Below are 23,214 nucleotides of genomic sequence, written 5' to 3'. Positions count from 1 at the left end.
TCTCTTGAGAAGGCAGGAGAACTAATGACTCCATGAAGTCTACTGGGAACCTTATTATGACAGTTTAATTTTCCTTGGAGGGGCTCGTATATCATAGTGATGGGTAGCAGTACAAACCCTAAGATAGATAAATCTTCTCAGGAGAGGTCAGGCATATATTATTCTCCATGATACAGGATAGGAAAGTCGATCAAATACAAAACTCTGAACTTTTCCTACAAGTGCAGATACAGTCCCCAGGCATTTTACTAAGTTAACCATAAATGTCTATCAGGAAGAGAATCACCTGTCTGTTGTTTTCAAAACATGCATGTAGATCCATATTTTTGTAGATCACAAAACACAGTGGTATGCAAGGCCAGGTGTACTTCATAGCACAACATTTTCTAACCTATTCAACTAAAAATTGCTATCAAAACATTTTAAAAAACCCTGATACAGGATTTCCAAATAGCAGCCTTGATTGCCTCCTGGAACACACTTTTTAACTGGATTCTAAATCTGTCATTGGGAAGAGATGTAAACGCATAATCCTGCCCATCTTGAAGTCCTCTGAGACAAATGGTAACAGGAAGAGAATGTAAGCCTAGTGGCGTTTTTCTGGCAGAGAAGCTGCAGAGGAACCAGTGAGACAGCAGGAATTGTCTGGGTCTTTCAGGTTGGGAAATATCGTTACATTGGTGCCAGGAGGATAAGAGAGCCTCTTATGGACAGAAGTTGTAAAGGCAATGGGAGCCATTTCTGGCGGAGTGGAATGGAGGCAGCGCTAGGGATATAGAGGCTGATGAAACACCTTCTTCCCTCCTCTCAACATGCAAAGATTAATCTCTTAACTTCTGATAACAGTGTAGTGGAGCTTTCCCTCCCCGTCCTCCTCATTCATGACTTGAAAACAGACAATAATTTGAATTGCTCTAGAGTTTTATAACTGTTCTGTAGTTAAGGACAGAAACAATTGGGCATATGAAAAACATAGTTCCTGGCGTTTACTTATGATAAATATTGCCCACTACATCTCAACAGCAATAACTCACATTTTACCTTTTTTTTTTTAAAAAGGGACTAAACCCAATAGCAAAAGAAGAACGAACAAATTGGTGTTTAAGTGCTTTGTGGGATGAATACATTATGAGACCACAAGTCAAATTCAGAGCTGGTGTAAACAAGTGAAACTATTGACTGACTATACCAACTTATTCCAGTTCTAAATTTTTCCATTAGAGTCTCAGGCGAGAGAGTATGGGTTTGAGTTCTGTATAGTGGGAGAGGAAATAGAGGACAAATTTTGCTCTTGGATGTGAGCACATAACTCCTGTTTATTTTAGTCAGAGATGTGTGCAACCCAGATAGAATTTAGATATAAGGGAATAAATGTCCAGTGAAAGAGATACTTATATATTCGTATATATGAAAATTATGCTGTTTTCTTACAGATAGGTATATTGTTAGAAAGCATCAAATGAAGGAACTGTTTAGGTTAGGGATGGACAAATTACGTTCCGCAGGCCAGATCTGACCCACCATCCATTTTAATATGGCCCTCGAGCTCCTGCTGGGGAGTAGGGTCTGGGGCTTGCCTAGCTTCGGCACTCAAGCTGGGAAGCAGGATCGGGCCACCCCACAGAGCTGCTTGAAGCAGTGGCATGGGTCCCCTATGGCTTCTACGCATAGGGGCAGCCGGGGGCTCTGCTGTGCATGCCGTCCCTGCCCCAAGTGCTGCCCCTGCAGCTCCCATTGGCCAGAAACCACAGCCAATGGAAGCTGCAGGGCGGTGCCTGCAGATGGGGCAGCATGCAGAGCCACCTGGCCGCACAGGAGCTGGAGAGGGAACATATTGCTGCTTCTGGGAGCCACTTGAGGTAAGCGTCACCCAGAGCGCACACCCCTGAGCCCCTCCCCACATCCCACTCCCCTGCCCCAGCCCTGATCCCCCTCCAATCCGCTCAGTCCCAGCGCAGAGCACCCTCCTACACCCCAAACTCCTCATCCCCAATCCCACCCCAGAGCCTGCACCCTGAATTCCTTATTTCTGGCCCCACCCCAGAGCCCTCACCCCCTCCCGCACCCCAACCCCAATTTTGTGAGCGTTCATGACCTGCCATACAATTCCTATTCCCAGATGTGGCCCTCAGGCCAAAAAGTTTGCCCACCTCTGGTTTAGGTAGTCACTATTACAGAATAATCCCCCTAGGCTTATAGTTATCCTTATTCAAATATTTTAATCTTAAAGACAGCATGAAACAATTCCTTCATTTGACTCACTAGGAAATGGTTTAAAGTTTTAAAGAAGTTTGGTGACTCTGAACCAATTGTTCAGATACAGTAGGGCATGTATTTTGATTTTTCTTCTTATTCTTAATAGCACCCCAGTACTGACATGGAGACAAGCATTGTCGGAGCAATGAATGGGATCACGACAGTCCTGCAGCAGCTTGTCATGACAGAAGTTAAAGTGGATATTTGGGACGTGGGATAGGTTCAGGGAGAGGAGACAGGTAACTTAGTTTTGGCTTCTCTGATTCTCAAACCACTTTCTCAGTCTCTTGGGTAAATATGTAATCAGACAGTTTTGCCAAAAGCATAATTAAGGGGAGAAAACATGTACAGAACCAGGGTTTATTATGGAAGTGATGACATGCTCCAATGATGATGTAATCATTACATTTCTCTGCAACTATCAAATTTGCAGACAGTCTTCTCCCAGGGCTGAAAACATTTCAAAAACATTCTTGTAACATAAAACATCAGACAATATAATATTACAGCCTACCCATACTATATATTTGCTGAGCAGCTCATGTGTATGTGCAGTAGCACTCAGAGACAGTGGCAGATATATAGCTTGATCAGTGAGAACCCTTCATCCATTGCTTCATATGTAAAGGTTTCGAATATTCTTTTCTATTTACCAAACCACAGACTACAATGAAGAAAGTGATTTTGGAAGGCAGAATTGTTCTCCAGCAGGAATTTTAGGATTCTTTTCAGATTCATTATGAAGACACTGTTAAGTTAATGTATTCTGCCTTTGATACTTACCCCATTCTGGGACCTTCAGTTCCCTTCTATACAGTATAGATTTCCTAGATGGTCTCAGGATTTTTTTTTAAATCCTAAAACCAAGGCCATGTAGATTATAAGGCCTACTTTATCTTAAGTGTGTGACAAGGCCCTTCTCTGTGGCAGAGCTGCTCCATAGTGTATGGCAGACTGGGAATTATACAACAAAAATAATGCCCCATTCACCCCCCCGCTCCCTGCCCTCTGACTGCCCCGACCCCTATCCACACCCCGGCCCCTGACCACCCCCCCAAACTCCCCTGCCCTCTATCCACCCCTCCCCCCCGCCGCTCTCTGCCCCCCTACTGTGCTGCCTGGAGCACCGGTGGCTGGCAGCGTGGCTGCACCAGGACAGGCAGCCGCGCAGCACAGTGCACCGGGTCAGGCCGGGCTCTGCAGCCACGCCGCCCAGAGCATTGCACCGGCAGCGCGGCGAGGTAAGGCTGTGGGGGAAGGGCCGGGGGCTAGTCTTCCGGGCCAGGAGCTCAGGGGCCAGGGAGGACGGTCCCGCGAGCTGGATGTGGCCCGTGGGCCGTAGTTTGTCCACTCTGGTATAGCCTGTCAAGCTCTTTTAAAAACCAGCTAACCATGGGATTAGCAAACACTGAGCAGCCCTCCTGGGTTGGGTGGAAGGCCGAGATGGCGGCTAAGTGCACCCTTATTGATGACATTCTGCAGTCCAGAATGAGCAGTACTGAGGCGAGTATCAAGGACGAAAGGCACTGCGTCGACCAAATTGAAAATCTCTTCCACTTGGCAAGGTAGGTAGCTCTCGTAGAGGATTTTCTGCTGCCAAGAAGGACCTGTCTAACCTGGTCTGAACAGGAAAGCTTCATTGGGTTCAACCGTGGAGCTTCCATGCTGTGAGGTGAAGTGACTTGAACCACCTCCCCAATGGAGGAAGAGCCCACCCGCTCTGAAGCCTAGCTGTAATTTTGGAAGGAGCAGAACTGCTGGCACTTCCTTTTGTGTCACGCGGTGACTAGGTCTATCTAGGGAAGGCTCCACTTCTGGAAGATTAAGTTCATGACATCTGGGCAAAGGGACCACTTGTGGCTGTGAAACGACCTGCTGAGGTGGTCTGCCAGCTCGTTCTGTACCCCGGGGAGGTACGACTCTTGCAGGTGTATTGAATGTTCTACACAGAAGTCCCACAGCATGAGGGCTGCCTGGCACAGGGGAGAGGAGCGTGCACCCCCGTTTGTTGATATAGAACACTGCTGTTGCGTTGTCCATCAGGATTGATGCACACTATCCCGTTAAGTATGCCCAGAAGGTCTGGCATGCTAGGCACACCGCTCTCAACTCTCTGATGTTGATGCAGAGAACCAGATCCTCCTGGGACCAGAGACCTTGAGTCCTGCGGTGTCCTACGTGTACTCCCCAGCCCAAGTCTGATGCATCAGTCACTAGCGAAAGAGATGGCTGTGGACTGGCAAAGGGGACTCCTGAGCATAATCTCCAACTCCCTCCTGTGGTGGCTCAGAGGACCGGGTGAGGCAGGGTCACTATCCTGTCCAGGCGAGCCACGACTGAAGAGGTCGAAGCCGGAGTCTGGCATGCTGTATCACACAGGTACAGGCAGCCATGTGTCCCAGAAGCTTCAGGCAGTTTCTTGCTGTGGTGGTGGGAAACTGTCTGAGGCCTCGAATATCAGCCAAGGCCTGAAACCTCGCTTCCAGCAGGTATGCCCTGACTTGGCTAGAGTTCAGTACTGCCGCCATAAACTCTATCCTCTGGACAGCGGACAGTTGATTTTGCTTTGTTTAGAAAGAGACCCAAGCTGCTGAAGGTGACTCTGATGAATTTGACATGAGTTTCCACCTGGGTCCTCGAGTGGCCCTTGATCAGCCATTCGTCAAGGTACGGAAACACCTGGTGCCTGTGTAGGAACGCAGCAACGACTGCCATGCACTTGGTGAAGACTTGACGTGCTGCTGACAGGCCAAACAGAAGGACAGTGAATTGGTAGTGGGTATTGTTCACCACAAACCTGAGGTACTTTCTGTGGGGCTGAGGGATTGCGATATGAAAATACGTGTCCTTCAAGTCAAAGACGGCATACCAGTCTGCTGGATCCAGTGAGCAGATGATCGGGCCAATGGGACCATGTGGAACTTGAGTTTCTTCACGAATTTGTTGAGTTCTCACAGGTCCAAGATGGGCCTGAGGCCACCTTTGGCTTTCGGTATTAGGAAATACTGGAAATAGAAGCCCTTGTGCTTCTAGAAGAACTACTATACTATACTAACTAAACTGGAAAATAACTTTGTAGAGCATAAGTAAAGAACTGCTAAACTGCTTGCCGAAGCAAGAGCAAGGGGAAGTTCCAGCTACTGTCACGGGTGGTAAGATGGAACTGAGGGGGTGGTAAGTCGGCAGGGCTCTATATTGAGTGATATGATAAGGTGCGACTCCGAGGGGCACCCAGGCCGACCCATGGATGCTGCTAAGGGAAAAATTATCCTGCTATTGTGCACGTGCGCGCACACACACCCCTACCTGTTTGGAAAGAACATGAACAGGCACTTGAAGAACTGACATTACTGTGGAACCAAAGGAAAAAATAAATACAATAAAGAGTGGCGTCTTGGCAAAAGGGTAGCAATTTGTGCAGGTGTATAATCGCAATATATGGGACTCTGCCTAAAACAGAACAGCAGCACTAGATCAACATTATTTAGGAGGATAGGATTAAAATTCAAAATGATCTGGACAAACTGGAACAATGGTCTGAAGTAAATAGGATGAAATTCAATAAGGACAAATGCAAAGAATTCCACTTAGGAAGGAACAATCAATCAGTTGCACACATACAAAATGGGAAATTACTACCTAGAAAGGAGTACTGCGGAAAGGGACCTGAGGGGTCATAGTGGATCACAAGCTAAACATGAGTCAACTGTGTAACACTGTTGCGCAAAACAAACAAACAAACAAACAAACAAAAAAAAAACACGCAAACATTCTGGGATGTATTAACAGGAGTATTGTAATCACGACACAAGTAGTAATTCTTTCGCTCTACTTTGTGCTGATTAGGCCTCACCTGGAATATTGTGTCTGGCTCTGGGTGCCACATTTCAGGAAATATGTGGACAAACTGGAGACAGTCCAGAGAAGAGCAACAAAAATGATTAAAGGTCTAGAAAACATGACCTATGAGGGAAGATTGAAAAAACTGAGTTTGTTTAGTCTGGAAAAGAGAAGATGAAAGGGGACATGATAACAATTTTCAAGTACATAAAAGGTTGTTTACAAGGAGGAGGGAGAAAAATTGTTCTTAACCTCTGTGGATAGGACAAGAAGCAATGGGCTTAAACTGCAGCAAGGGCAGTTTAGGTTGGACATTAGGAAAAACTTCCTAACTGTCAGAATGGTTAAGCACTGGAATAAATTGCCAAGGGAGGCTGTGGAATCTCCATCATTGGGGATTTTTAAGAGCAAGTTGGACAGACACCTATCAGGGATGGTCTAGATGATACTTAGTCCTGCCTTGAGTGCAGGGGACTGGACTAGATGACCTTTTGAGTTCCCTTCCAGTTCTATGATTTAGATTATAACCTCTTTTTAAATTGTAAGATCTTTGAAGCAGGAACCTTACCTTCAAGCTTGTCTGAAAAAAAAAGGATTTCTAGTGCTTTCTGGAAAAAAAATTGATAAAATAGTCTGGAGATAATGAAAAATTCGTTGTTGTTTCAGGAAACTTTTAAAAATGGTTTTGCAGACTGCCTAAACATAAATTTTCCTCCATGAGAAAGTCAAGCTTTTGCCTGATATGCTTGAAACTATACTGCTACCTGCTGGCTTACATGGAGACTGGAAACGATGCTACATTCTATTTTGATACATTGTTTTAAAAAAATGAAACTTTGCTGTTGGAACACTATTTGAAGTTCTAAAGAAAGAATATAGTTTGAAAACATACTGAAGCATTTAGGACCAGATCTCCTTCCCCTACTGCCCCCTGAAGACTACTTCTCCTCCTGTGGCCATGCAAGAACCAAAGAGAGGACAGCGGAAGGGGGAAGAAAAGGAAATAGCTCTTGAAAGACTGCCTTGAGAGCCTCCGCACTCCTGCCACCATAGAGCAACGGTCTGTGGTGCAGTGTGCAGGCATGTGGGAAATGGGACGTGGCCAGGTTACAGGATCCATGACTGTATAAAACCACTAGCTAAAGTAATCTCTTAGGGATGTAGTGGGTTGAAAGATGCTGTCGTAGAGGCTGTGGATGTAACAGTGTTGCAGCCCCTGCCATTGGCTAAAAGGGGAAGAGTCTCTTCACCCTCCCATATCTCCTCTGATCAAACTTTTGTTTGGACTTTGTGCAGCAAATCAATATTTGGTCCCCATATACAGTAATGATACACGTCAATGCATTGAGCTAGGGGGATGTGTCCATTGGGGTGCTGAGGAGACTGGGGATAGGGCCAGTCTTGGTCATCTGAAAGATAGGCAAACAGAATGTAAATTAATTTGCATATAATGGAAATGAGTTATGAACACTAGTGAGGGCAAGGGGAAAAAAAAATACAAAATGTACCTATGAAGGTTAGAAATATGAGCAGGAACAAAAAGAGCCAACCTGCACAAAAATTATCTGAAACACAGCTATTTGATTGAAGGAAGGTGGAAGTTTTAAAGTAGTAATTCTGATACAGACTTGCTAATAATAGTGGAAAGAAAAATATTATATTGAAAGTTGTAAGAGTGCTTGTCACTGGGGAAGATGTGGAGAAAGACAAGTCCTTGTCCCAAATATTTTACAATCTAAATTTGACAGACAATACAGTTCATAAATACAATATATTCTCTGAACAGATGAAGGTCAAACCTCAAAATGGCACAGAATTTTGTTTTAAATACGTATTTTGGTAGATCATCATCTTTGAAAGGAAGAAGTCTAATTTTCCCCAGTATTTTGTTTTCAGATAGTCTTCAGACATTGAGACACTGCGATGATCATGAAAATACATCAGCTAGATAAATAAATTCAGCCAGCTACAGCTGGTGTCTCTGGTATATCTGAGTGAAATGCAGAGCTGAAGGAAAGGGGCTAGAACAGAGGAGCCAGCAAAAAACAAAACAAAAACAAAACAAAAAAACTAAACTAAAATTGTATCCTGTCATCAAGTATAGCATTTCCTCTATTCACAGAACTTAAATTCAATTTTAGCAGCTTACTGAGAAAAGTTTTCCCTGTGTTGATTCTCTTTTCCTTCCTTATTCTGGTCCTTAAATGGAGGTCTTGGACCAAAGGAGTTAGGAACCTAAATACCTTTGAGGATCTGGTCCAAAGAGTCTAAGATTTGCTGTTTGGCTTTTTTAGTCTCCAGAACAACAGTTGCACAATACTACATGGGAAGGTGCATTTGGATGGAAACAGGCGAAAGTCTGTTAAATATGAGATGAGTTAGTATGGCACAGTCATTATCCAAAAAGAAAAGGAGTACTTGTGGCACCTTAGAGACTAACCAATTTATTTGAGCATAAGCTTTCAAGAGCTATTTGTGTACACATCAAATCCAGCTTGATTATCCATCATTATCCAACTGCCACTTACTTGCATCGGGCTAAATGTTGTGGTCCTTATTCAGGCAAAATTGCTGTTGATTTCAGTGGGAGTTTTGAGTAAGAACTCCAGTATATGATCCATTATATTCAGTCTGGGGCCAAATACTTCCCAATTCAGGAAAGCATCGCTATTCAGGACAGTATTAGAATATGTGCTTAACTTCCTTTGAAATCAAGAGGATATAAGCACATTTAATTTTAAGTATGAGTTTAAGTGTTGCCTTGAATAGGGATGGACATAAGTAGATGCTTAAGTGCTTTCCTGAATTAGAGCCAAATCCCCTGTGATAAATAAAGGGAGGAACAGCTCCCTTTGATGGACACCAAGCCAGCCAGTTAGCTGTAAAATCCCTCTTGGTAGCTGTTCTTTACTTGCTTTACCTGTGAAGGGCTAAAAAGTCCCCCAGGTAAAGAAAAACAAGTGGGCACCTGACCAGAAGAACCAATGGAAAGGTAGAACTTTTTAAAATTGTGAAAAACTAACTTTCCCTTTGTCTGTTGTTCTCTGGGCTGGAGGAACGGAGCAGCCATGCTATAAGCAACTTAAGCCAGGTATGATAAATCATCAGATCATGCCTAGAACTACTTATCTGAACTCCAAATGTGTTAAGTAGATCAGAATGTTTAGCTAGACGCAATTAGGGTTATTTCTTATTGGCTTGTGGACTCCTCTGTGTTAACCCCAGATGCTTTTGTTTGCTTGTAACCTTTAAGCTGAACTCCCAAGAAAACTATTTTGGGTGCTTGATTTTTGGAATTTCTCTTTTAAAAATCTAGCAAAAGCCTAAGTTCCAGATGTATTTTCTTTCTTTTTGTTTTTAATAAAATTTACCTTTTTTAAGAACAGGATTGGATTTTTGGTGTTCTAAGAGGTTTGTGCATGTTGTTTGATTAGATGGTAGCCACAACTAATTTCCTTTGTTTTCTTTCTCAGCTCTTCCCCGGAGCAGGGATGAAGGGCTTGAGGGTACCCCACAGGCAGGAATTCCCAAGTGCTCCTTCCTGGGTTCAAAAGGAGTTTTGTTGCATTTGGGTGGTGGAAGCATTTACCAAGCCAAGGTCAGAGAAAACCTGTAACCGTGGGAGTTTAATACAAGCCTGGAGTGGGAAGTATTAATTTTTAAAATCCTTGCAGGCCCCACTTCTGCACTCGGATTGACAGAGTTGGGATTCAGTCTGGACATCCCCCCTATGAAGGCATAAGTAATTCTCCCTGAAAAAAGTAATACAAACTTCAGGATTGCAATTAAAAAATAATTAAGGTTCCAATTAAAAAATAATAGTGTTTTTTCATATGCTGTTATTAAAGAAACTATGTCAAGGGTTACAGGGTGCTCAATGTCCTACTCCTGAAGCATTTCCCCATAAAGCATCATTGATGGCAATACAAAGGTAGGGAGCTGCAATTATAGCTATTCAATAGGAGACAAGGATGGAGGATGGGAAGAGAGGGCCAAGGAGGACAAAGTCAGCTGAAGCCTATGCACTAAGAAACTGATCCTCAAGGCATTAAGAAGCCACTTTCAAAACACTGGCCCTTATTGGACTACTTTTAAACACCTAACCCAAGATTTTCAAAACTGACTGACTAGAGCTCATCACCCAAGCCATACACATCTAAATGAGTAGCCTGATTTTCAACAGTAGCAAGCAACCACAGCTCCCCATCTATTCCTCTAGCAAAACAAATAATACTTTTGTAACAAGAAAACCCCATACTAACTATAATGTTGATACTAGTGAAAGTTAGTCACATGTGTAACTGCACAATTGGGCACTTAGTGGTCTATTTTAATATAGTAATAATTTGGTATAGCCCCCCCCCATTTTTAGTAAGTTGGGAGTGACAGATTCCCAACCAGTTTGACTACACTTGTATCCCCAATGAACTATTGTGTGCATTTACCCCACCTCCCAAATATTCTTAAATACTTTTGTACCTACTGCATTTTTCTCCCCAAACAAAATTAATAACAAACAACAGAATAATGATTATGATGATTTGGGCGTCAATCCAGCACTGAAATCCACACAAGGCTTTGTCCATACAAAACTCATTGCACAACTGGGGGGGGGGGGGTTTGTATGCCTCCGTTAATATTTTACACAGGATACAAAACAACACGAATAGTTTTGCATCTACCCCTCCCCCTCTCCGATATATCTTAACACGGCTATGGCCGATTCCCGCTCCGCCGCCAAACCACTCGACTCGCGGTTCTGTATCTAGGCCAGCCCCATGTGCGCGCGGTTCCCCAGAGGCGCGCCCGCAGGCAGCCGTTGGAATGGCCCTGTGAGGCCCTTACGTTACCCGCTCAGCTGCGCGCGGCAGGGGAGGAGGGAGCGAGGCTCCGGACTCCAGCCCCCACAATGCCTCGCACGCAGGCGGAGCCCCTCCCTTAGTGTAAGGGGAGCTCATTGGCGGGAGGGCCCGAGCCTTGGGGGAGCCTATCACCTCCCGTCTCATTGTGCGGTGGCAGTAACCAACGTACACACACCCGGACTCCAGGCAGCAGCGCCGGTCTCCCTCCAGCCGCGCTGTCTCCTCGGGTGGTTCGCCGCATCCCGCGGGTGTAGAAGGGGAAGGGCCATGAACCTGGGGTAAGCAGGGCAGGGCCCGGCTTTTGACTCCTCTGTGCTGGGCGTGTCTGTCCCCGTGGCCTGGTTCTCCATAATGACCCACTCCCCAGAGCCGGACAGGGCTGTGCTTCGCCCCGCGTGCGGCTAACGGGCTTCCACGGCCAGGGCCAGGGCCTGCAGCACGTTATAACGTAAAATGTGCGACGTGACGTGTCGGCGCCTGGGTTTGCCCGGGCAGGTGACGTCTCAGAGACGCCGCGGCAACGTGTAATGTGCCCGCCTCCCTCCAAGAGTCCATGTTTTGTTTACTCGTTGTTCAGTGGGTTGCTCTGGGTACTTTATTCTGTGCCTCACAACTCGGTGTGGCCAGTCCGTCCCTAGAACTGCTGCTAGTGTAGGCCCGTGGCGTGTTACAACAGGTAGTGACTATTGGAAGTAAAACATGATCCCTGTGCATTGCGCTAGGTAAGGGAAGGATTCTGGCTTTTAGCTGTCAGCCTTTACTCCCAGTTCTTCCAGCTAGGATTTTCACAGGTGTTGCGCCCCCCCCCCCCCCCAGTAATGATGCTTCAGTGGTCAATTTATGCATACTCTAATAATTTCACTTTACCTTGTCTCAGTATTAGTGGCTCCAAGAGTTCAAAAATTATGATTCAGGCCTCAAATATCATGATCTTAGCATAAAAACAATTAAGTTTAAAAAAATGTTTTTTTATTTACCTAGTAATGTTCGAGCATTTAGGGTTCATGTTTTCAGGCTTTTCTATGCAACTATGAGGGCTAGAAAGCTAAATTATTATTATTTTTAAATGAAAGCTAAGATTCACAGATTATCCAATTCTAAAAAGAAAAGGAGTACTTGTGGCACCTTAGAGACTAACCAATTTATTTGAGCATGAGCTTTCGTGAGCTACAGAGCTGTAGCTCACCAAAGCTCATGCTCAAATAAATTGGTTAGTCTCTAAGGTGCCACAAGTACTCCTTTTCTTTTTGCGAATACAGACTAACACGGCTGTTACTCTGAAACCTATCCAATTCTAACAGCCAAGAAAAATACCATGAATCAAAAGAGCTGACAATACTCCTTCCTTAATATTCGGATTAATATCTCAAACTATTTTTGTTTTTCATTTTCAATAAGAACTAGGATTTCAGTAAAATAGAGTTCAGACACTTAAATGTAAGATTTAAAGAAATTTTTTTAACTCTTTAACATTGATTTCCATTCCCTGGAGGTCTACCCGGTGTTTTTCTTTCTTTCTCTCTCTCTCTTTTTTTTTTTTTTTTTTTTTGAAGAATCCTCTCTCACAACAGTATGGGGTGTGTTAGAATATGAAGAAAATTTAAATTTTTATTTAAAGGACAGTGAAGTACTGTTTTTAAAATGTTTTCCTCCCCACAGTTGTTTCCATCTCTCAGGCTTCTTGGGTGCTGAAATTAACATGGTTTATATTGTTTAACATACCTTTCTTTAGTTCACCACTTTATCAGTTATCCCATTACCCATCTCTTGGACCGGGTCAGAAATCAGACATGACAAGGTATGAATATATTGAAAGATGTCAGCCCAACTTAGATATATATTGAGATGATAAACAGGCTTAAAAGCACCAGCACTTGAATAGTATGGCTATCTCCCAATATTTGCGTATTTATAAGAAGCAATTGCTTAAGTTTGTATTTAATATAAACATAGCTCATATCACCTTTTCATATTCTAAGTGTCTTGAGACCACCTCTCTCCTTGTGCTGTAATCTCACATACTTTGTTGATGATGATTTCAGGTACAGAAGAGTTTAGCTGTTTTTGTTATTGTTTTACAGAGATGGATTAAAGCTTGAAACTGAAATTTTGGATGGAAAACCTAGGCTAATTTTGGCTTCATATGGTATGATTTTATTATGTATAATCGTTAAGTTCAGTAGTCTCTAATACACTTTAAATCTTCTTGAAGATATCTTGTTATAAAGGGTATGGTTAATTTTTTTTAAGTATTAATGTTTTGTATAGTGATGTGAAAGAACTATTCAAGATTTTGATGAAATATTCTGTACATTGTTATTTATGGGTCCTAATATTCACCAAAATGGTACTGGCATGGGTTGGTATTTGTCTTTCCATAAATCATGCATTGCCAGCTATATGTACTGTCTGACAATAATGGTTATGATCATCACAAATATTGATCAATTGGCAAAGTCTAAGGTAGTCTCAGCTCAGCTCTCAGCAGTCTTTTGGCTCTTGTGCGTCCAGAGATAAATTGACCATTCTATATAGATTGACCTGATTTGAGGAATACTTCCATATCTTTACAATGCTGTATTTAAACAGAGGGAGCATGTTAAAAAAAAAAGGTTTTGTAAATGTAGTTCCTTCTAAGTTGCAAGGCACTGCAGCTTTCTCTGAGGTTTGGAATGAGTTACTAACCACAGGATAAAACTCTGTGAACATTTTTACTTTTAAAAACCAATATATTTAGGCTACCTCTCATTCTTGCTGCTGAGATGCAAAAATCTCTTTTCCAGTATTTATTCATTATTAAATGGCTTGAATGGAAAGCATTGCTTTTGCTGTAATAACCCAGCATCAAAGTATATGATCGTATTACTGTTAAGCAGTACTGGGAACAATTCTGATTTCTTGATGGGTCAGCTAGCCATATTGCTGATTAGCACACGTATTAGTCAAAAAAATATAAATGTAGGATGTCATAAGTGGAGTGGACAGTAGCACAAGTAAACCCAATAAATTGTGCAAGTCATTCATAAATAAACCCTAAATCTGATGTTCAGAATAAAACACTGATATTTTATAATTATAAATATAAATATTTTATATTTTAAATCCCCTTTCCCAAAATCTCCCAGGGTTCACTACATAGCTGCCAGAAGCCTGAAGATCTCTGCCTTTTCCCCTCTCTTTAAAGCCATCTTTCATCTTCCAGATTCTGCATTTACCATATTTTTGTCCAGGGAAGACTTTATGGGATTACTTTCTGAGCCAATCAATGCCAGTCAGTCTGCTATAGACATTGTTAACCACTTTAGCACGCTTCCCTCCTCTTCTCTCTTTTTCCTTCTGGACTGTAGATGATACATCTGGCAATCTTCCCCCTTTATGGGCCTCAGTGATGGATTGGAACCAGTAGTCACCCCAGAATGCTCTCACAAAGCAAGATAGCAAAGACTGGACTGGCATTAAATTAAAAAAATAAAATACAAAATCTTGTCCAAGAAAACTATTTTTATAAAGTTCATGAGACTGATGTAAAAACAGCAGTGATATTCAGCTGAATTGTATCAGGTTACATTTATGAATTTGTTTCCTATACAATATTAAAATTTCCAAACAGCAGTGAGACTTTAATCAGGAACATCTTGTGGTGGCTTAAGACACCCAGTTTCAAAGAAATTATTGTGTCTTTTACACAGTAACGGTGGAGAGAATAAGCCATTTAAATGAAAAAGAAAATGAGATTGTAGAGTCAGAAATAGAGGCAGGGACATTCAACGTCAGGCATACTGGCTAAAGCTACTTTGAATTCATTATTTTTAAACTGATTAGATTTCAAGAAACTGTAATGGTGCCCCTAAACAGAGGATCTTTACTTATCCCTCATGTAGATGCAAGCTGTACTGCAGTTTCTCTTGCTGTCTGAGTAATCCTCTATCCAAACCATAGATGCCACCCTTTCACAGTAAAAGGAAGTCCACAGTAAAACAAATACTTACCAAAGGGGTCTTTCAAGGGGATGTTTCAGCTCCTCACTGGAGAGATACTGTTAGCAGCCCTACTCTGTACAGATCTCCCTCTTATAAAGCAGAACAGCATCACAAAAAATCCTACTCCCTTCAGTTTCTCACTGTTATGAGGGCAAGGACCTTATACTTCTGCCTCCTCTCCCAGCACTCCTTGCTATATAGCCTGTTATGCCTGTAGACTCTCTGAGAACTGCAGTTTCTGCTTATTTGGTTCTGGGTTGGTGAGCAGAGCCCACCAGGACAACAAACTCCCTCTTCCCCCGCCTCCCCCCCTCAAGTAAGGGAAGAAGCCACAGAGCCTACTGGGAACTATGATCCCACAATACCTTAATTTCAGGCTGAAACTGAAAACAGGGCAGTGCTGAACTTGGGGCCTGTCCTTAAGGGACAGCATACCTGCTTACAGGGCCTTAGGAGCATAAACATTAATGTAAATACAAATGTAAGGATATTTATCTAAAATGGGAAATCATTATCAATGAGGTTGTTTCCACTGGGGTCCCACAAAGATCTGTCCTTGACCTAGTGCTATAAACTATCTTTATCAAGGATCTGGAAGAAAATGTAAAGTCATTGCTGGTAATATTTATACATGAGTAGGGCCCTACCAAATTCACAGCCATGAAAAATGTGCCACAGACTGTGAAATCTGGTCTTTTGTGTACTTTTACTCTATACTATACAGATTTCATGGGGGAGACCAACGTTTCTCACATCGGGGGTCTTGACTCAAAATGGAGTTGCAGGGTGGTCAGAAGGTTATTTTATGGGGGTTGCAGTATTGCCACCCTTACTTCTGTGCTGCCTTCAGAGCTGGGCAGCAGGAGAGTGGTGGCTCTTGGCTGGGTGCCCACCTCTGAAGGCAGCGCCCAGCCAGCAGCGGCGGAGAAGTAAGGGTGGCAATACAATACCATGCCATCCTTACTTCTGCTGGTGACGGTGCTGGTGGTGGCTCTACCTTCAGAGCAGGGCTCTCAGCCAGCAGCCGCCACGCTCCAGCAGCCTGCACTGCTCTGAAGGCAGCGCTGCTGCCAGCAGCAGTGCAGAAGTAAGGGTAGCAGTACCGCAAACCCCCTTTCCCCCGCCCCCAATAACCTTGTGATGTCCTCCCAACTCCTTTTTAGGTCAGGACCCCTACAATTACACCACCAGAATATTTCAGATTTAAATAGCTGAAATCATGAAATTTATGATTTTTAAGATCCTGTGACCATGAAATTGGTAGGGCCCTACACATGAGACAAAAATTACCGGAGTGGTAAATAGTGACGGGGACAGGTCAGTTATATAGACAGCCCTGGATTGCTTGACAAGATGGACTCATTTGAACATATTTTTAAAGACATACAAATGCAAGGTCATACGTCTAAGAACAAAGAATGAAGGTCTCACTTACAAGCTAGAGGCCTGTATCCTGGAATGCCGTGACACCAAGAAGAACTGTAGGGGTAATAGTAGTAGATAATCAGTTGAACATGGGATGCTGTAGCTAAGAGGACGAACACCATCCCTGGATATATAAACAATGGAATATCAAGTAGGAATGGGGACATGATATTACATCTGTATACAGCATTAGTGAAACCATTACGGTAATGTCGTATTCATTTCTGGTGTCAGCACTTCAAAAAGTATGTTGAAAAATTGGAAAGGGTTCAGAAAAGAGCTACCAGAATAATTCAAGGTCTGGAAAACATGCTTTATAGTAAGAGACTAAAGAAGATCAATCTGTTTAGTTTATCCAAGAGATGGTTAAAAGATGACTTGATTACAGTCTGCAAGTATCTACATAGAAAAGAGATTTCTGATAAGTAGGTGGTTCTTTAAATCATTAAAAGGGCAACTTAGTATGTGGCAAGCCAGGGTGTGACTATACAGCACACTAGCCTATCAATACTAAGGGCTTGTCTACACAGTGCGGAAAAAGTGCTCTAGAGGGATGCAATTTGTAGAATGCTCTAATGTTTTGCGTTCTAACTGCCCCGAGTAGATCCTGCACAGAACTATGTTATCGCAAACTGGGTACCTTTTAGAATGGGCCAGCAGGGTCTATGCAGGGCAGTTAGAGTGCTCTACAAATCATATCCCTCTCGAGCGCTTTGCCATGCTGGGTCCTAAGTGGACCCTGCTGCTGCACACTAAAGACAAAGTATATTTTGGAACTTTTAGTGTGCTGTAGTAGGGTCCACACAGCGAGTCACTGTACAGCAAGTTAGTGCACCGTACATTCATGCCATGGATTGTTGCACACCAAGTCTTTGTGTGGACAAGCCCAAAGGTATAATGAGATCCTGTGGTTAGAAGCTGAAGCTAGATAATTCAGACTAGAAATAACGTACACATTTTTTAGAGAAAGAGGGTAATTAACCATTGGAACAGCTTACCTAGGTTTGTAACTAATTGTCCCTCAGTTGAAGTCTTTAAATAAAGACTGGATATCTTTCTAAAAGTTTACTGCATCTAACAAGTTTTTGATGCAGAAATTACAGGTAAGGTTCTTTGGACTGCATTAGGCAGGAGGTGAGACTAGATAACTATAATAGAATAATAGATTTTAAGGCTAGGTGGGACCATGACTTTCTCAGGATGTGGTTTTTAAGGAAATAATTGTTGATTATTGAATACTTTTCTCATGTGTATATTTTGTTTTATTTGTTTTACAGTGGGTAAATCAAAATCCACAGTTAAGGTAAGTGGAGTAATGATTCCTTGATCTTTAGATAAGAACCAAAAAGACAATAGTTAATATCTTTTCAAAATGTGTTTAAATAGCGATTTCTGATGTGTCTAAATATCTGTGGTCAATGTTAACTATGAAAGAATGAAGTTCCATTGTCAAAACTCATGGTAGCTGACGAAGTAGGTAGGATTAATATGACTTGAACCCCTCTATCCCTGGAAAATACTCTGCATGCAGTATGCCTGAAACTTAGTTAACTAAGACAAATTCTCAGAACAGAGATTAAAAAAAAGACAGTAGTACAATGAACCACATTGGATAACGTTCTGATGATTAAAGTGATTAGTTGGAAGCCACAGAGACTCTGGCATCAAAGCTGGGTACTGAAACCAGATTTTCTTGAGTCTCATTCCAGTATCTTAACCATAAGGCCATCCTTACTTTTTGGATGAACTAGAAGGGAGTAAGATTTGAGATGGAGAAGCCAGAGGAGAGGATGTTTCAGTAGTTAAGGCAAGAGAGAACCAAAGCATAGATAAGTATTACAGCTGAAGGGAAAATGCGAGGGAGAGATTTATATAGTACAGAACAAAATAAGGTTTGGCAACATACTGATTTGTGGGGAGAAGAGGGGAAAAATATGCCTGGTTCCAGCAGCCAAGCTTTAGAAATTTTTAGCCATGTTGAATTTGAAGAAAAGCAACATGACTTTCAGGAAGAGATGATAAGAGTTGTCAGCCTGAATAGAGGTGGAGAGGTCAGAAGTGAATGGACAGTCATCATCAGCATAGAAATGTTAAGCAAGATCATGGGAGTAGATGAAGTCACCCAAGAACATACATAAGATACAGGGGGAGAAAGAGGGAGTGAGAATCAAGGGAGATCTCTGGGGAACTCCAGCGGAGAGGTGGAGAAGAAGATCAAAGGAACTCCTATGCAGTTAATACATATCAGCAGCCATTGTAATGAAATAGCTGCCTTGCCTTTTGTCATTCTGAAACCTTACTTAGAAACAAATTGTGCCTTCAGATGCTTGCATACAACTCCTGTTCATATCTATAAGAGTTGCACATGAGTCTTTTGAGGGATGAATTTGCCACTTACTGTGAACCATAATAGCTCAGCCTGAGATGACTTGTTCTGATTTCTATGGGTTCAAGGTTGCCTTGGGGATGGGATAGGATGGAGAAGGTGAAGAGAAATCATTTTTACTATCCACATTACTTCCTACAATTACAAGTCTGTTAGATAATACTGGTTTCAGAGTATAGATAATACTGTGGTTTTCCTTCAGTTTGCAGAAGATAGTAGTTTATCTTGGGTAAATGTGTTTTTAAAGAATACTTACCTGAAAACTGTCTCTTTCCCCAGCACCCACATCTGCCTGAGCCCTTCATACCTGATCAGATAAATGTGACTTTTAACAGGTCTAGTGCCCTTGCATTTATGATGCTTACCCAACCGGAAGACATTCATACAACTCTATCCTATGACATTATATTGAAATAATTGGGCCCACTATTTGAAAGGAGACTAGATTAGGCCTGGCATGCAAGAGGTTAAAGGAAAATTATCCTGTTTTGTTCACCAAAGGGTTTGAAATCTGACCGTTGAATGCAAATACATTTTAAATTAGTGCTTCTGATCAGAACCAGATTATTAAAATTTTATTTTGATTTTTCGCTAGCAGCAACCATAACGCAGAAGAGGGATTATTATCTCTAATACCAGCAGTATGGGACAAGTGACCATACCGTAAAACTAATTTCCATACTGTTGCTTTAGACATTCATATTCAAATTAAAAAATAAACAGTAATGCATACTTTGGAGCCAAGTCCCCTTCTCAGTTATATTAGTATTCATCTGGAGTCATTCCATTTAGTGAACTAGAGTTTCTACTAATGTAACAGAGAACAGAATTGGCTTTTACTATTTAGACATGACAGATAGAATACGTGTGCTTTTACTGCCTGAAGGAAGGAAAAGACTACGGGCACATAGTTTTATCTTTCATAGGATATTAAAGTAAATAAACTGTTATTGTTTTAGCAGATGGGTAATAAAACTAAAATCCTCAAACATCCATTGAGAACAACACAGTCTGGACATGTTCTGAAATCAACACAAAATTCCTGTGTCAAGCATGAACATATTTTAGCAAAAGACAGAAGTGGCTCAAGATGGTCAGCAATAAAAGGTGAAAAAACCTGTGTGACTTTGTCATCATCTAAAGATTCATCAAAGGAATCCTTAAATAAAAACCATGCTTTGATTATCCAAAAAGACAACACAGCTGGAATGCCGGATTTACAGAACCCTAATAAAATTGCTGTTAAAAAGCCCAAACAGAAGTCTCAAAAACCTCATATCTCAGGTGAAGATCTAAGGAACAGTTTGGTGTGTTTAACACAAGAGCAACTTGAACAGATTCTGATAACTGTAAAACAAGGAACCAAAATTGAGTCCCAGGCCCAGGAGGAAAAGCAAGAAGAAACAAGTAAGATATATATCCTGCAGCAAAAATGAAATTTTCTCTTACTGGTAGTTTTTAGAAGGTTTGTATTACGGAAATTAATCGCAGATATTTGAAATAAAAATGAAATGCTTTAACTTTGCATTTAAAATTTCGGGCAGTCTGTTGAATAATTAAATGTACAGTTTCCAAAAAAAAGTTATTTTATATTTATTAAACATCAAAGGCACTTTTTGAGTAAAAAGAAAATATTTCAACTTATTTTTAAAAGGAACATTTTCCATTATAAATTAAAAACTACACAGCCATCTCTAAGTTATTACTGTGAATTTACATACTTATTACGATTATCTTCTGATATATATTGTCTTCAGTTATGTAAAGAGTCACTCAGATGTTTTTGTTGGGAAGCTAATTTCTCCCAGGTCTGTTTTATCTAAATGTATAAATATTTACAAGTTGTTCCTCTAAACAAGAGGCTATCTCTAGACATGGAATATGATACATAATTGAAAATTCTCTCTCAAGCACATCACTCAAGGAAAGTAAATAGGAAAAGATCACAAGTGAGTAGGGATTAAAACCTCCCTCCCAGAGGATCCAACATAGTACTGTTTTGGAGCAGACTTGTTTGGGAGGGTGAGCAGAGGTAAGTGCTATATTAGGCCCTGATCTTGAAAATGTGCACCCATTTAACCTTTTGCACAAGGAGCTGATCTGGTCCACTACAGAATTCATTAGGATGCTTCATTAAGTGAGTGTTTGCGGGGTCTGGCCCTTTGACAGTTGTATACATTTGAAGATTCTCTTTTTCGTGTGTGAGTGAGAGAGAAATATTTGGAAGACTGTGGGCCCAGTTAAAAAGACCTGACTTACTTCACCACAAAATCAGTTTCATACTCCAGCAGAAGGGGATAATATAGTACATACTGGAACATATAATGAAGGTGCAGCTCTGTTGGCTTCAGTAGAGCAAGATCAGATTTCCAGCATTTGGTCCTAAGTGTGTCTGTTGAAAGTCTTAACTAACATGCCAAATATGATTATGTTCAGTGATGAGGCCACCAGTTCATTAGAAACTAGACTGAGGCCACCAGCTCATTTCAGTTGCTATGAACCTGTTCCTGGTTCCAACTAGTGACGTAGATGAGCTAGATTATTTTAAAATAAAGACTAGATTTGACACTGACAGTCTTCCCACAAGGAAGAGATACCATCACTTTTGGATCTATTCTTACTTTACTGAGAGAAGAGGTTCATATAGCCTATCCATGTGTGAGACTGTGACAGTGTCTGAGTGAAACGATCATATTGATGGGCCAAAATTAACCAGAACAAACTGATTTTCCCTTAGACCTGTAGAAAACATTAGATAATATTAAGACTATTGGGAAAAATTGATTACATATCATCAAGAGGAAGAAGAAAGCAATTTTCTTGGTTCATTCAGACATTTTCTGAGTACCCGCTACATTAATCAGAATTATACTGCAAGTCATAAATCCAATTTGACCATGCAGGATTGAATAACTCCCATTAATGCCAATGAAAGTTATTCTTAATGTGCATGTAGGGGTGGTTGAGTGTGTGTGTGCACATGCACGCAAGAGAATCCCATCTTTCAAATTTAGGTCCTGATCCTATAAGCCCTTTGGGTGCTGAACTCCCCTAAAGTTCCAACTGTGGATTGCTGCAGGATCAGCTCCTTAATTTTGTAGCCATAGTTGCTTTTTTAAAATGTATGTTAAGATTGAAGTTTATGAAAAAATTGATCTAACAGTTTATCAGAGGAAATATAAAAGCCAAGGTTTTTTTTATTCCTTTTTGGACTGAACACAGTATCTATATTTCACGCTGAATTGTTACATGTGGGATTGTAGTTTGATTTCAATTAGAGCTATAGTTATATTATTGATAGCTAATCTCACATCTGGGTCAATATTTTCAAATGTGTCATTAAGAACTCTTGATTATGTTAAGCAATGGTATGTAAAAAATTCTAGTTTCAGTTTAGCTGTGAAATGGAGCAGCTGGCAAATCAGTTCAAACCAACTATTATTGCATACTGATGGATTTTCTATTTTAAATATCGTCTTCAATATTTTTGTACATTTAAGGTTGTTTTTTTTTATCCTAATACCCTTGCCTATATTTCTGGGGGGGGAAGCACCCAAACACGTTGTATATTCTCTGTTTTCTAAAGATGATTATTTTTTAGAAGTCTATTTTTGGGGTTAGAGCAAGGAAGAGTGATGGAGATAATTTCTTTTAAAGCTATTGGAAGATGTTTAATCCCCTGTGTGCCCCTGCAATAACAGACATCTTTCATCTGTTTTCCCTAAAAACAGTATCCATCATTGATTTTAGTTTCTATACTTATTTGAAATATGAGTTTAGAGTCTCCTAGCATGCATGTTAAGAGTGGTTTTCAGATAATTTTAATGACATCTTGTTATTAGTATTATTTATATCACAGTAGCACCGTGAGGTCCCAGCCAAGATCAGCGCCATTGTAATAGATGCTGTGCATATACATGTTAAGAAACAGTTCCTATCCCAAATAGCTTACAGGTTTAAGAAAGGAAAAGAAGGGTTTGGGATATTTATCCTTGCTTTACAGTTGTAGAACAGTCACAGAGGGATTAAGGGACTTGCCCAAAGTCACAAAGTAATTTGTAGGACAACTGAACCAAGGTCTCCTCAGTTCTAGTCCAGTTCCTTAACCACAATGCCATCCTTCCTATCACATTCACTTATGCACAAGATAACATCTTACTGCAAACACATTTACCAGAGAGTTTGTGCCCTTAAAATAACTAGGTTATTTAAGAATATTCTAAGTAGACTCTTGGAAAGCAAAATTGCAAGCAACTCCATCAACATTTAGTGCAGAATTGAATCATTTTAGGCATTGCACTGTGTTGAAGTTATGTGGCGTGTCAGCAGGAGTCCTAGAAATCATTGTACCTCAAGGAGAGGTAATACCCTGCCAGTGCTCAGAGGAAGTGCTTCCATTGCTTAATGTCACTCCCCTGTATGTACACCCCTTCTGAGGTGTGCTACTTAGTAGTTCTAGTGTTCA

The 23,214-nt window shown here is 41.4% G+C and overlaps 1 protein-coding gene across 3 annotated transcripts in view; it reads left to right on the top strand.

Moving 5' to 3' along the window:
- The first annotated feature begins 11,093 nt into the window (after positions 1-11,093).
- CCDC66 (coiled-coil domain containing 66) overlaps positions 11,094-23,214 on the top strand; it is an 82,316-nt gene continuing 70,195 nt past the window's right edge. For 2 of the 3 annotated variants that reach the window (XM_084635526.1, XM_084635527.1), the window contains exons 1-4: positions 11,094-11,236; positions 13,040-13,104; positions 17,641-17,666; positions 19,709-20,156. In XM_084635526.1, the coding sequence (XP_084491652.1) occupies positions 11,226-11,236; positions 13,040-13,104; positions 17,641-17,666; positions 19,709-20,156 (550 nt within the window). In that variant the 5' untranslated portion in view covers positions 11,094-11,225. The remainder of the gene's footprint in view (positions 11,237-13,039; positions 13,105-17,640; positions 17,667-19,708; positions 20,157-23,214) is intronic. The other variant, XM_084635528.1, reaches the window with a different exon arrangement.

The sequence above is a fragment of the Lepidochelys olivacea genome, assembly GCF_965140295.1.
Source record: "Lepidochelys olivacea isolate rLepOli2 genome assembly, chromosome: 7".
Lineage (NCBI taxonomy): Eukaryota > Metazoa > Chordata > Testudines > Cheloniidae > Lepidochelys > Lepidochelys olivacea.
Note: the sequence above shows the minus strand (reverse complement) of the source record. Positions and strands in the feature narration are given on the sequence as shown.